The sequence below is a fragment of the Mya arenaria genome, chromosome 15 (assembly GCF_026914265.1).
Source record: "Mya arenaria isolate MELC-2E11 chromosome 15, ASM2691426v1".
Classification (NCBI taxonomy): Eukaryota; Metazoa; Mollusca; class Bivalvia; order Myida; family Myidae; genus Mya; species Mya arenaria.
The window spans coordinates 51886723-51900740 of NC_069136.1; the positions used below are offsets into that span (position 1 = coordinate 51886723).

Genomic DNA, 14018 nt, shown 5'->3' on the forward strand with positions numbered 1-14018 from the left:
CATAATAATAAATAACCCTGCTTTAAGTAAAAAGTTTGAAACGACTTATATAAATCTACCTGAATCAGTTTAACATCATATGCAACTGTATTTAGACATAACTTAGGATTGATTTTGGATTTGTAAAAAATGATCACTTACACAGGCATCATCAAACATCGGACTCCATATATCATAGACTAAATTTTGTTTTTATTATCACAGGAAATGCAATGACATGTGCTTATTAAAACAAAAAGAACAAGGTTTTTTTTCAGAGTACTTTTTTTGGTTATTTAGATGTTTTTATGCACCAGCCAATTGTATATGCCCCCGCCCCCCCTAAGTCCGGAATAGCGGGGACTTTGACTTCCGGTTTCTCAATACCCGGGTAAAATACCCGACCTGCACGGACACACTGCTGGTAAAATCCCTGCCAAATGGCTACACAACCCCGAATACCTATGTGAGGCCCATTCCCGACTATTTTCAATATGAAGACAAAACCACATTCACTAGGCACTGTGGGGCCACCTGAAAGGTAAAAACACAGCCCATTGCCTCTGCTGTCCCCGGTATACCCCTGGAACAAGGGCGAGGGGTGGGCGGGGCAGTGGTTACAATTGACAAGTGCATTACAATCCTGGATTATGCTGCAAATAAAAACAAAATATAAGGTGATAAACTTGGGCTTACTTATGTTGAGGTATATCCAGATCAGTGTTTATATCGCTATTTGTGAAAAGATATTTGTTCAAAACTGTTGTTTTGTCAGAATTTGATCAAAAATGAGCTTGATACATCAATTTGGACCAAACAATGACTCATGTCAGGGCTTTTTCTATAGTACCCACGGGTCTGACTATCGGACCCATTCCCAAAGCAAAATATAAGATATTTTTCCCAATCTTCAGAAAAAAATCCCAATCAAAAGTAAAAAAAATATTTATTTATTTTTTTTTTTTTTTGAAAATCATTTTTCATGTACTGGTTCATTAACAACATCCTAATAAATTGTGTGATGTAGTTTTTTTGATAATTGAACTCGGAAATCATTGATTTTCATCACATTCAGATATCTGTATGAAATATTATCTGATTTCAGCCATTTTGGTTCTATTAAAGGGAAATATAAAATCTTTTCCTAATTCGCAGGAGACGAGACAGTTTTTTCTTTTAACTGTAAAATTTCCCAATTTCGGCATTTTCACGACGCAAAATTTCCCAAAATGTCTAGGGTCTTTTTCCCAAATTGGGCAGAAAAAGCCCTGCATGTTCCAGTTAAGTTGACCTGTCCGATTTCCATTCAAAACGAGTCACTAATTACGCAATATAATCGCTACTAGTCTCAGATACACATGCTTTATTGCATAATGATTGCTTTAAATAATGATCCTTTAGTGCATGAGACGATCAACAATGACTTCAAGCATGCTCAAAACATATTTATTGTCAAAAATAAGATTTAATTTCCAATCTTCGAGTCACATTGTTTATACCGGAAGCCGCTATTTTGATTGAATTTATTGAAACCCATGCTAAACCAATCGTTATACAATATAAAAACACTACGCATCGGTAACTTCCCTTTACAAAAACACGAAAACGATCGTAGAAAAATTATACTTGATTATTTTTAGCCTTTTAATAAATTATTACCTAAAAAAAATCTGCTTGGTGATCAAAATGGAGGTGCGGGCGCACAAAAAAAATAAAAATATTTTTTTTACATTTTCAAAAAAATAGGCGCGGTAAATCCGCGGAACGAAATATCAATTTGTTGTGGCCTTATTGTCTTCAGGTTAGAAATTATATCCAATGTTGGGAGTGAATAAGTTCAAATGTTAAAAAAAAATGATTAAAATAACAGCTGATCAAAATATAGACTGTCCCAGTGTTCAAAACTGAATGTCTTTTTGGGGGGCAATATTGCATCCACAGGGCTGCCCTCAAAAAAAACAGTATCATTACTGTATTAAGTTTTTAATAAACAGCCCTGGCACAAGATGGCTTTGATGAGATCTGGGCCCGTATTCATAAACATCATTTTTAAGTCACTTAAGTCAATTTCCTTATATTTTCATAATCAAACTAAAAGGAAAGTGTTTTTGACATTAAAGAATGTATTTTAGTTTAAACATATTTTATTCAGTTCATATATACAAAAAAAACAGTACAGCAATAGTATGATGAAATGGATTGGAAAACAAGCAATGTAATTGCTTATACTAATTCCTTTCCATAATGTATTTTGAATCAAATCAATGATAATAAAATATTTCAGATATTATGAAGTTATTATTTCATATGATTAGTGTGATACATAACATAAGAAAATGACTTAAGATAGGAAATGACTTGAGATGTTTTATGAATATTGCCCAAGTTTTGCTTTTTCAGTGCAGGGTTTACACAGTGGCTTGATAGGCCCTTTTGAGATTCCCTCTATCTGAGAATGTTATGAGAAAAACAAATATTAGTGGAGCCTAACTTAAGACCATCACGCAGGAGTATTCTTAACAACTTAACAAGGCCTTGTAAAATATTTATGGGGTGTAACTAGGAAGTGATATTGAAATTTCCACCGGTATCAAACATATTACCGAAACTATCTTAAAAGATGCACTCTAACTCCCAAATACGATGTAACACAATCAAAACAATTGTTTAAATTAACAGAAAAGGATGAATAAATATCGAAAACAATGGTTCTTATGAAGGATACCCAGTTTATTTTGAAAGAAATGTACAGAAAACACAGTTACAATTTCCACCTTGGATGATAATTGATCACTGTAAATCTTTTAGGACTCACCAGTCATTTAATATTTGTGATTTTTCAGCTATTAAATACACAGTTACAATCTTGTTATCTGTAATTAATATTTCCTTTAAATGCATTATTTTGTATGTATATTTATGTTGTTAAACATGTGTATGTATGGTATTGATTTTAAATATGAGTGTCACTTTAAATTAATCCAGGCAATATATACATATATTATAGGAACGACTGCTCTTCATGATGCTTGTTACTATGGTTTTGAGGACTGCGCAGATATTGTTGTGAGGAACGGTGCGGACGTCAATGCCCTGGACAAAGATGGACAGACGGCCTTGCATGTACGTTGAACATTAATAGTTGAAAATTCTTGTTAAAGCTGCACTCTCACAGATTGACAGTTTTTAAAACTTTTGTCTCAGAATCAGCTGATTTTTGTATCAATGCCTTCAATTAAATCATATAATATTACTCACAATACAAAAGTTCTCTACTTTTTGAAACAAGGCTTAAATTTCAGTTTTCGTAAAGCGTTAGTAATGCTTTTAGACATAATAAATCATTATACGCCCGAAGGGTCGTATTATGTTATGGCCTCCATCGTCTGTCCGTCTGTCTGTCCGTCTGTCCTTCCGTTAGCAATTCCGTGTCCGGGCCATAACTTGGTAACTAATAAAGCGATTTTCAAATAACTTTATACAAATCATCGCTACATTAAAAGGATGTGTCGCGCGCAATTTCCAGGTCCATACCTCAAAGACTAGAATCACCATTGGGGGGCATTAGCAATTCTGTGTCCGGGCCACATCTTTGTTACTCGTCCGTTAGCAATTCCGTGTCCGGGCCATAACTTGGTTACTAATAAAGCGATTTTCAAATAACTTTATACAAATCATCACTACATTAAAAGGACTGTGATCTAATCATTAGTCAGCCTATTTGCATCCCTGGTTTCTGGAGTTTTATACAAAAAAAATGGCTTACCCGGTATTCCAAGACAAAAAAAGTTGTCAAAATGGTCAATCTGTGAAAGTGCAGTTTTAAAGGCACATTAGCTGGACCATGTCCATTACACCAGACTACACAGTTGCTCTATAAGATATTAACATAAAATAAAAATTGTCAACAATTAAACGGAAGTCGTCAGTTTTTGAACTTTTATTGTTTTGAAAACTGTTGTGGGTTGTTGGAAGTCCTTAAATGACGTTATAATTTTTGTCGGCACTGTTTGCTTTTAGGTTGTTCAAAAGGCCTAATTCAAGTGGTTATTTATTTTTTATCCCTAAAAATGATCGAATGAACTCTCCAAAGCCAAGACAAGCCCTTTTATGAGTCAACAGTAAAGAAAAGTAGGAACTTTGCCAGGAATAATATATAGTTCCCACGGGTCCAGCTTTCAGACCCATTCCCCTAGCAATATAAATGCTACTTTTGCCAGTCTGTAGAAAAAATAACAATAAAAAGTAAAACAAAAAATGAAAGTCTTTTAGTCTGTAAAGTTTATGGGATTATTGTTTTTCATCACATTCACAGATCAGTATGCATATTAAATGTCAATGATTTATTGCATTGCAGCAATAGTTATTTTCACTTACACGTATTGATATTTCAGCCATTTCAAATCTTTTGAACAGGAAAATAAACACTACTCATAAATAATAATAAAATGGTTAAATTTCCGAGTTTTATGGTAAGCATTTTTTTCTCACAATGGAATATTTCGTAAAGCAAATTTTCCCAAGCTGTCTAGAGTCTTTTTTCCAAATTGGGCAGAAAAGGCATGTTTGTATTTTGGGAATTGAAATTGGGAATACATTGTGTGTTTTTGTTTCCTCAACTTTGTGTTCCGATTTCAACGTTGGCTTAAGTTTGATTCACACAAATATGTACATGTTTTAGCAAAATAACAAAACTATGGCACTTAAGTATTTTCTATTTACGACTAAAATATTTTTAGAAACAGCCCCCATGGGTCTCTTCTCACTGTTTAAGTGTAGTAGACATTAGAGTGGAAATTGTGACTTTCCTGACATAAGTAAATATTTCAAAGTACAAGTACCTTAAAAAAGTTATATTGTTCTTATATGAGAACCTTTTATGATTTGAACAGATTTGGCTATATGCCACAGGCCATTAAATAGTGTTTACATTGGGTAAAATGAATATAAAAGATGAATGTATGATAACAGTGGTGTTGTACAGGCACCATTAGAGGTTGAATGTTATGATAACAGTGGTGTTGTACAGGCAACATTAGAGGTTGAATGTTATGATAACGGTGGTGTTGTACAGGCACCATTAGAGGTTGAATGTTATGATAACAGTGGTGTTGTACAGGCAACATTAGAGGTTGAATGTTATGATAACAGTGGTGTTGTACAGGCAACATTAGAGGTTGAATGTATGATAACGGTGGTGTTGTACAGGCACCATTAGAGGTTGAATGTTATGATAACAGTGGTGTTGTACAGGCAACATTAGAGGTTGAATGTTATGATAACAGTGGTGTTGTACAGGCAACATTAGAGGTTGAATGTATGATAACAGTGGTGTTGTACAGGCAACATTAGAGGTTGAATGTTATGATAACAGTGGTGTTGTACAGGCAACATTAGAGGTTGAATGTTATGATAACAGTGGTGTTGTACAGGCAACATTAGAGGTTGAATGTATGATAACAGTGGTGTTGTACAGGCAACATTAGAGGTTGAATGTTATGATAACAGTGGTGTTGTACAGGCAACATTAGAGGTTGAATGTTATGATAACAGTGGTGTTGTACAGGCAACATTAGAGGTTGAATGTTATGATAACAGTGGTGTTGTACAGGCAACATTAGAGGTTGAATGTATGATAACAGTGGTGTTGTACAGGCAACATTAGAGGTTGAATGTTATGATAACAGTGGTGTTGTACAGGCAACATTAGAGGTTGAATGTATGATTTCAGGGGTGTTGTATAGGCACCTTTAGAGGTTGAATGTATGATTTCAGGGGTATTGTACAGGCACCATTAGAGGTTGAATGTATGATTGCAGCAGTGTTGTACAGGCACCATTAGAGGTTGAATGTATGATTTCAGGGGTGTTGTACAGGCAACATTAGAGGTTGAATGTATGATTGCAGCAGTGTTGTACAGGCAACACTACAGTTTGAATGTATGATTTCAGGGGTGTTGTACAGGCAACATTAGAGGTTGAATGTATGATTGCAGCGGTGTTGTACAGGCAACATAAGAGGTTGAATGTATAATTACAGCCAAGTTGTACTGGCAACATTAGAGGTTGAATGTATAATTACAGCGGTGTTATACAGGCACCATTACAGGTTGAATGTATGATTACAGCAGTGTTGTACAGGCAACATTGGAGGTTTAATGTTTGATTGCAGCAGTGTTGTACAGGCAACATTAGAGGATGATTGAATGTATGATTGCAGCGGTGTTGTACAGGCAACATTAAAGGTTGAATGTATGATTACAGCGGTGTTGTATAGGCACCTTTAGAGGTTGAATGTATGATTGTAGCGGTGTTGTACAGGCAACATAAGAGGTTGAATGTATGATTACAGCGGTGTTGTATAGGCACCTTTAGAGGTTGAATGTATGATTGTAGCGGTGTTGTACAGGCAACATTAGAGGTTGAATGTATGATTTCAGGGGTGTTGTACAGGCAACATTAGAGGTTGAATGTATGATTTCAGGGGTGTTGTACAGGCAACATTAGAGGTTGAATGTATGATTTCAGGGGTGTTGTACAGGCAACATTAGAGGTTGAATGTATGATTTCAGGGGTGTTGTACAGGCAACATTAGAGGTTGAATGTATGATTTCAGGGGTGTTGTACAGGCAACATTAGAGGTTGAATGTATGATTGCAGCAGTGTTGTACAGGCAACATAAGAGGTTGAATGTATGATTTCAGGGGTGTTGTACAGGCAACATTAGAGGTTGAATGTATGATTGCAGCGGTGTTGTACAGGCAACATAAGAGGTTGAATGTATGATTTCAGGGGTGTTGTACAGGCAACATTAGAGGTTGAATGTATGATTGCAGCAGTGTTGTACAGGCAACATAAGAGGTTGAATGTATAATTGCAGCGGTGTTGTACAGGCAACATTAGAGGTTGAATGTATGATTGCAGCGGTGTTGTACAGGCAACATAAGAGGTTGAATGTATGATTACAGCGGTGTTGTACAGTCAACATTAAAGGTTGAATGTATGATTACAGTGGTGTTGTACAGGCACCATTAAAGGTTGAATGTATGATAACAGGGGTATTGTACAGGCACCATTAGAGGTTGAATGTATGATAACAGTGGTGTTGTACAGGCAACATTAGAGGTTGAATGTATGATTTCAGGGGTGTTGTATAGGCACCTTTAGAGGTTGAATGTATGATTTCAGGGGTGTTGTATAGGCACCTTTAGAGGTTGAATGTATGATTTCAGGGGTGTTGTATAGGCACCTTTAGAGGTTGAATGTATGATTTCAGGGGTATTGTACAGGCACAATTAGAGGTTGAATGTATGATAACAGGGGTGTTGTACAGGCAACATTAGAGGTTGAATGTATGATAACAGTGGTGTTGTACAGGCAACATTAGAGGTTGAATGTATGATTTCAGGGGTGTTGTACAGGCAACATTAGAGGTTGAATGTATGATTTCAGGGGTGTTGTATAGGCAACATTAGATGTTGAATGTATGATTGCAGCGGTGTTGTACAGGCAACATAAGAGGTTGAATGTATAATTACAGCCAAGTTGTACCGGCAACATAAGAGGTTGAATGTATAATTACAGCGGTGTTGTACAGGCACCATTAAAGGTTGAATGTATGATTACAGCAGTGTTGTACAGGCAACATTGGAGGTTTAATGTTTGATTGCAGCAGTGTTGTACAGGCAACATTAGCGGATGATTGAATGTATGATTGCAGCGGTGTTGTATGTAGGCAACATTAAAGGTTGAATGTATGATTGCAGCGGTGTTGTACAGGCAACATTAGAGGTTGAATGTATGATTGCAGCGGTGTTGTACAAGCAACATTAGAGGTTGAATGTATGATTACAGCGGTGTTGTACAGTCAACATTAAAGGTTGAATGTATGATTACAGCGGTGTTGTACAGGCAACATTAGAGGTTGAATGTATGATTACAGTGGTGTTGTACAGGCAACATAAGAGGTTGAATGTATGATTTCAGGGGTGTTGTACAGGCAACATAAGAGGTTGAATGTATGATTTCAGCGGTGTTGTACAGGCAACATTAGAGGTTGAATGTTATGATAACAGTGGTGTTGTACAGGCAACATAAGAGGTTGAATGTATGATTACAGCGGTGTTGTACAGTCAACATTAAAGGTTGAATGTATGATTACAGTGGTGTTGTACAGGCAACATAAGAGGTTGAATGTATGATTTCAGGGGTGTTGTACAGGCAACATTAGAGGTTGAATGTATGATTACAGCAGTGTTGTACAGGCAACATAAGAGGTTGAATGTATGATTACAGTGGTGTTGTACAGGCAACATTAAAGGTTGAATGTTATGATTACAGTGGTGTTGTACAGGCAACATTAAAGATAGCTGTGTTGTGTAGGCAACACTACAGTTTGAATGTATGATTACAGCGGTGTTGTTTAGGCAACATGAAAGATGGAGTGTATGATTACAGCGGTGGTTAACAGGCACCATTAAAGGTTGAGTGTATGATTACAGCAGTTGTGAACAGGCATCATTAAAGGTTAGGTGTATGAGTGCAGTGGTGTTGTAAAGGCAACATTAAAGATTGAATGTATGATTGCAGCATTGTTTTACAGGCATCATTGAAGGTTGAATGTATGATTGCAGCATGTATGATTGCAGCATGTATGATTGCAGCAGTGTTGTACAGGCAACATTAGAAGTTGAATGTATAATGACAGCATGTTTGATTGCAGCAGTGTTGTACAGGCATCATTAAAGGTTGAATGTATGATTGCAGCATGTATGATTGCAGCAGTGTTGTACAGGCAACATTAGAAGTTGAATGTATAATGACAGCATGTATGATTGCAGCAGTGTTGTACAGGCAACATTAGAGGTTGAATGTATGATTCAGCGATGTTGTAAATGCAACATTAAAGATTGAATGTATGATTGCAGCATTGTTTTACAGGCATCATTAAAGGTTGAATGCATGATTGCAGTGGTGTTGTGTAGGCAACATTAAAGATTGAATGTATGATTGCAGCATTTTTTTACAGGCACCATTAAAGGTTGAATTATGATTGCAGTGGTGTTGTGTAGGCAACATTAAAGGTTGAGTGTATGATTACAGCGTTGTTGTACAGGCATCATTAAAGGTTGAATGTATGATTGCAGTGGTGTTGTATAGGCATTATTAAATTTTGAACGTATGATTACAGTGGTGTTGTGTAGGCAACATTAAAGGTTGAATGTATGATTGCAGCGCTGTTGTGTAGGCAACATTAAAGATTGAGTGTATGATTACAGCTGTGTTGTGTAGGCAACATGAAATATTGAATGTATGACTGCAGCATTGTTTTACAGGCACCATTAAAGATAATTGAGTGTATGATTACAGCTGTGATGTGTAGGCAACATTAAAGATTGAGTGTATGATTACAGCGGTGGTGTGAAGGCAACATCAAAGATTGAGTGTATGATTACAGCTGTGTTGTGTAGGCAATGTTAAAAATTGAATGTATGATTGCAGCGGTGTTGTACAGGCAACATTTAAGGTTGAATGTATAATTACACTGGTGTTGTGCAGGCAACATCATAGGTGGAATGTATGTTTACAGAAATGTTGTAAAGGCAACAAGGCTGGTATCATATCCATACTGATCAATGAGGGGCAGGCAGATGTAAACATGAGGAACCCAAAGAGCGGATGGACCCCCATGCATCAAGCAGCTTACAAGGGTCATCTCGAGTGTATAAAGGTAAGTTGACTCTCACAAATGGGAACAAGTGGTTTTGTACTTGATTTTCTTGGGTGTTTTGTGAAAATATTGAAGATGTGTAATGTCTTAAGCCCAGTATTATGACTATCAGTGTCGTCAACAGTGTGCAAAAGTTTCGATGTTGGCTATATAGGAATATAAGTATCTATCATGTGTTTCCGGTACGGATAGAAAAATCCGACCGAGGGCACACGTGTAAGCCGGTAACGAGGCTTGCGGAGTTACCGGTCACGCAGCGTGCCCGAGGGTCTTTTTTTTTTATCCGGACCGGAAAAACATGATTGATATTTTTTCTTGCATACCTATAATTATGAATTTGTGGAAATTTTGAAGTAGAAAACGCACTTTTGTACATTTCGCCAAAAAGCGCGTGCGACGTTGTGTACTGACGTCATCAAGCGCAGTAATTTTAAATCACTATCGACGTCAAATAGTTCCTTAAAATATCGCGCTTTTACGATAATTTATATTCAATTTTAACTAAAAGTAATGTATACTTATATCTTTGATTGCGCTTTATTGAAATTGCATAATATACTTTTCACAAACCATACAATAAAAGAAATAAGAAGTGGCGCGTTGTTGCGCGTGACTCATCTTACATGGGGGGTGTAATATTTTCCAGCACCAGCACAGACCGGAAACACACGTCCAGTATGCAAGAACATAAAATAATATTTATTGTCAATTTAAAGGGGATATCCACCAGATGGTTTAAAAAATGGCAAATAGAGTCACTATATTTCTGAAAAAGCCTTTAATTGCAATGCTAGCTAGTAGAAGGCCAAAAATAAATCACTTAATATGGTTAAAATTATAAACCCAATAATCAAGCTGCTGTCTCATCTGTGTTTACCCATTTAAAGAAGTGAATAATGGTTTCCATGGTTAAATCATATCTGTTTATGAATACAGATAAATATACTGACACTATTTTCAAACTTACTGGGATTTTCATGGAAGACAACGCTAGTAAATTTTGAATTGGTAATATGTGCAAAAACTGTGAAAGATGCATGTGTCGTAAATGATGGGATACATGAGTAAGTAAGATTCAATGCATTGTGCACAACAATGTCAATTTAATGTAATTTTTTGACAATTTTCTTTTTTCTTGCAATTAATTCATCTGGTATCTAGCACTTGATGTACATAATGTATCGGTACATATATTTTGAAGCCCCCCCTGCAAAGAAGAGGGGTATTATTAGTTACACTGTTAGTAGCTGTGGGGGTATGTGATATTCACCCCCAGTGGTTTCATACCACGCGAGAGCATAGCATGGTATGAATGAAACCACTGGGGGTGTATATCACATACCCCCCCAGCTACTAACTGTGTAAAGAATATATCTCACCGAGAACTTTTAATAATAAGATTATATTAAAATATAATGTATTTGTTATGAAAATATTCAGTGAAGCTTAAATATTGCCTCAAAATTATATTATAAGAAATACAAAAAAGTTATGTAATAAAGTTTATTTGGAACAAATACAATAACAATGTATATATCAGGGATGTGAGTTGTCCGCGGATTCGCAGAATTCCGCGGATCTAATGGCCCCAGGGACCCCCCCCCCCCAAAAAAAAATTTTTTTTAGCTGATTAAAAAAGATACTAGTGTGCTTTTGGTTATTAGAGTTGATATCTCAGTTTGCTTCCAATTTAAAGTCAGAGGAACCCTCAAAAGAGCTTCTAAAAAGGCAGTTTTTCTTCTACGGCAGACACTGTGCTTTTGACCCTAAAATTGCTCCAAGAATCCATGGCCGAAATGATTTCAGCCCTCCAGCTGCCAGGTCAATCACATCCCTGAAATATAGTAATAAAATTGTTTAACAGCAGATATATTTTCTCAGTATGGTTACATTAAATTAAAACTGTACAAGAAGCTGTATCACAGTCAATAAATGTATTTATAAGAAAAACAACAACAGTTTAACAATTTACTGTTCATAACACTTAATTTTTAACAATTTCTTGAAGGTAACTCCTCAGCACATTTGCAGATTTCTTGTTGCATCGAATCGTCTCTTCTGAATTTAGTTTAACCTTTTTTCGACAGATTTGTCACTTGTTGTGCTTGTAAACCGTTTTTTAGTCGCCATTTTGTAACCAATGACTCATGTAAACAGTCGGTTACACTCAACAGATTGATTGAATAAAATGGATATTCAGTAACGTACATGAGTTATCTCCCCTACAGTGAAAAGATAAGCCGAGAGAGAAGTTAAAAAAAAATTGGCCGCCATTTTGTTACGTCTTCTGCAGAGTATGAAAGTTAAAGGGTTGGTATGAAACATACTTGAAATTACAGGGAGGGTATGGATTATACACGTTGTGCACGTGACTGCTCCAGGCCATTCGGATAGTGTCATTCATGAAGGAGGGGAGATATATTGCTTTGCACATGTAGGCCGGAAGGTCAGTTGGTCGGTCTGTCGGTAGACCAAAGCTTGTCCGAGTGATAACTTAACAATCCCTGGACGTATGGTCACCAAATTTGACATGAAGGTCGGGCATGACCAGTAGATGACCCCTAAAGATTATAGAGGTCATCGGGTCAAAGGTCAAGGTCACAGTGACCTTTAATGGTAAAAGGATTTTAAAGCTTGTCCGAGTGATAACTCAACAATGCCTAGACCAAGGATCATCAAACTTAACATGGAAGCTGGGCCTGACCAGTAGATGACCCATTTTAGGGTCAAAGGTCAAGGTCATAGTGACCTTGAATGATAAAGGGTTGTCCGAGTGATAACTCATCAATGCCTGCACCAAAGTCTTCAAACTTGACATGGAGGTTGGGCCTGACAAGTAGATGACCCCTATTAATTTTGGGGGTGAGTGGGCCAAGGGTTAAGGTCCAACGTTGACCTTAAATGCAAAGAGTTAAGAAAACTTCTCCCAGTGATAAGAAATCTCCTCCCACTTAATGATATTTCAATAATGCCTGAACCTATGAAACCTCATCAAACTTGACTTGGAGGCTGGGCCTGGGCAGTAAATGACCCCTATTGATTTTAGGGGTCATTAGGTCAAAGGTCAAGGTCACAGAGACCTTGAATGCGGAAATATATTTTGAGTGATAACTCAACAATGCCTACACCCATAGGCCTCAAACTTAACTTGGGGGTTGGGCCTGACCGGTAGATGACCCCTTTTGATTTTAGGGCTCATTGAGTCAAAGGTCACAGTGACCTTGAACACAAAAAGCAAATCTGTGTGATAACTTGAAAATACCTGCACCCATGACCCTCAAACTTGATATTTAGGTTTTGGGTTACTAGTTGATGACTCCCATGGATTTTGAGGTCAAAGGTCATGGCCATAACTCATATTCATCATAAATTTTTTGTCATAATTACTTATTCCCTGCTGTGAACAGGATGCATTTTTATCTGCAAATATCAGTCATCATCCGAACATGATTAAAAACTGTACATAATATCCTACACTTTGAATGGTCATAATTTTAAAACTGCCTCAAAGGCATCCAATGTCAATGACATATCAGCTGTCATTTCAGTCCATGCATATTTCATTTAATTGTCCAAATAATCCTGACAACATGGCCATCAGGGGGGCATAATGTTTGACAAACATCTCTTGTTACTTTTGATTCTAAAATTGAAAATGTTTCTACATACATGAAAATATTTTATTATCAATCTATCATTGATCTGTTTAATTGCTGGCGTCTGATTCTTAATACTAGTCATACTTTGAAAGAAAAACTTTTAAGGATTTTTAAAAAATGTTTATGTTGCAGATATTACTGGACTTTCATTCACCATACTTCGCAAGGGCTGACGATGGGGTCACACCTCTCGATTTGACGGAAAACTACGAACACAAACATTGTTTCGACGAATTAGGTACTTTTATAAGTACCTTTATATATTTATTTAAAAAGATTGATAAAAATGTCTCTTGTTTTTTCAAGTTTGGTGTTGTTAACAATATATTACATTAAAGCTTTTTTAGGTGTCATGAATACAATGAAACCAGGTCCGAATATTTGTCAACATGATATTTAAGACCAATGTGAATATGAGTTATTAGCTCAAATATTAGGACAGTTAAATACTGCCATCTAAATCTGTGTTAAAGCTCCACTCTCACAGATTGAAAGTTTAGATAACTTTTTGTCTTGGAATGTGCCAATTTTTGCGAAAAAGCATGAACACCAGTTAAATAAGACTGCTGACAGAAATTAGATCGCAGATTTTTACATTAAAAAATTGTTCGTTTTTAAGTTCAAAAATTGATGTTTAATGCATCTTTCTTA

The 14018-nt window shown here is 36.3% G+C and overlaps 1 protein-coding gene across 3 annotated transcripts in view; it reads left to right on the plus strand.

The window, feature by feature from the left end:
* Nucleotides 1-14018, plus strand: part of LOC128219836 (tyrosine-protein kinase HTK16-like) — a 44688-nt gene that overhangs the window by 5272 nt on the left and 25398 nt on the right. For all 3 annotated transcript variants that reach the window (XM_052927929.1, XM_052927930.1, XM_052927931.1), the window contains exons 5-7: nt 2987-3102; nt 9568-9708; nt 13500-13605. In XM_052927929.1, coding sequence (XP_052783889.1) covers nt 2987-3102; nt 9568-9708; nt 13500-13605 — 363 coding nt within the window. The remainder of the gene's footprint in view (nt 1-2986; nt 3103-9567; nt 9709-13499; nt 13606-14018) is intronic.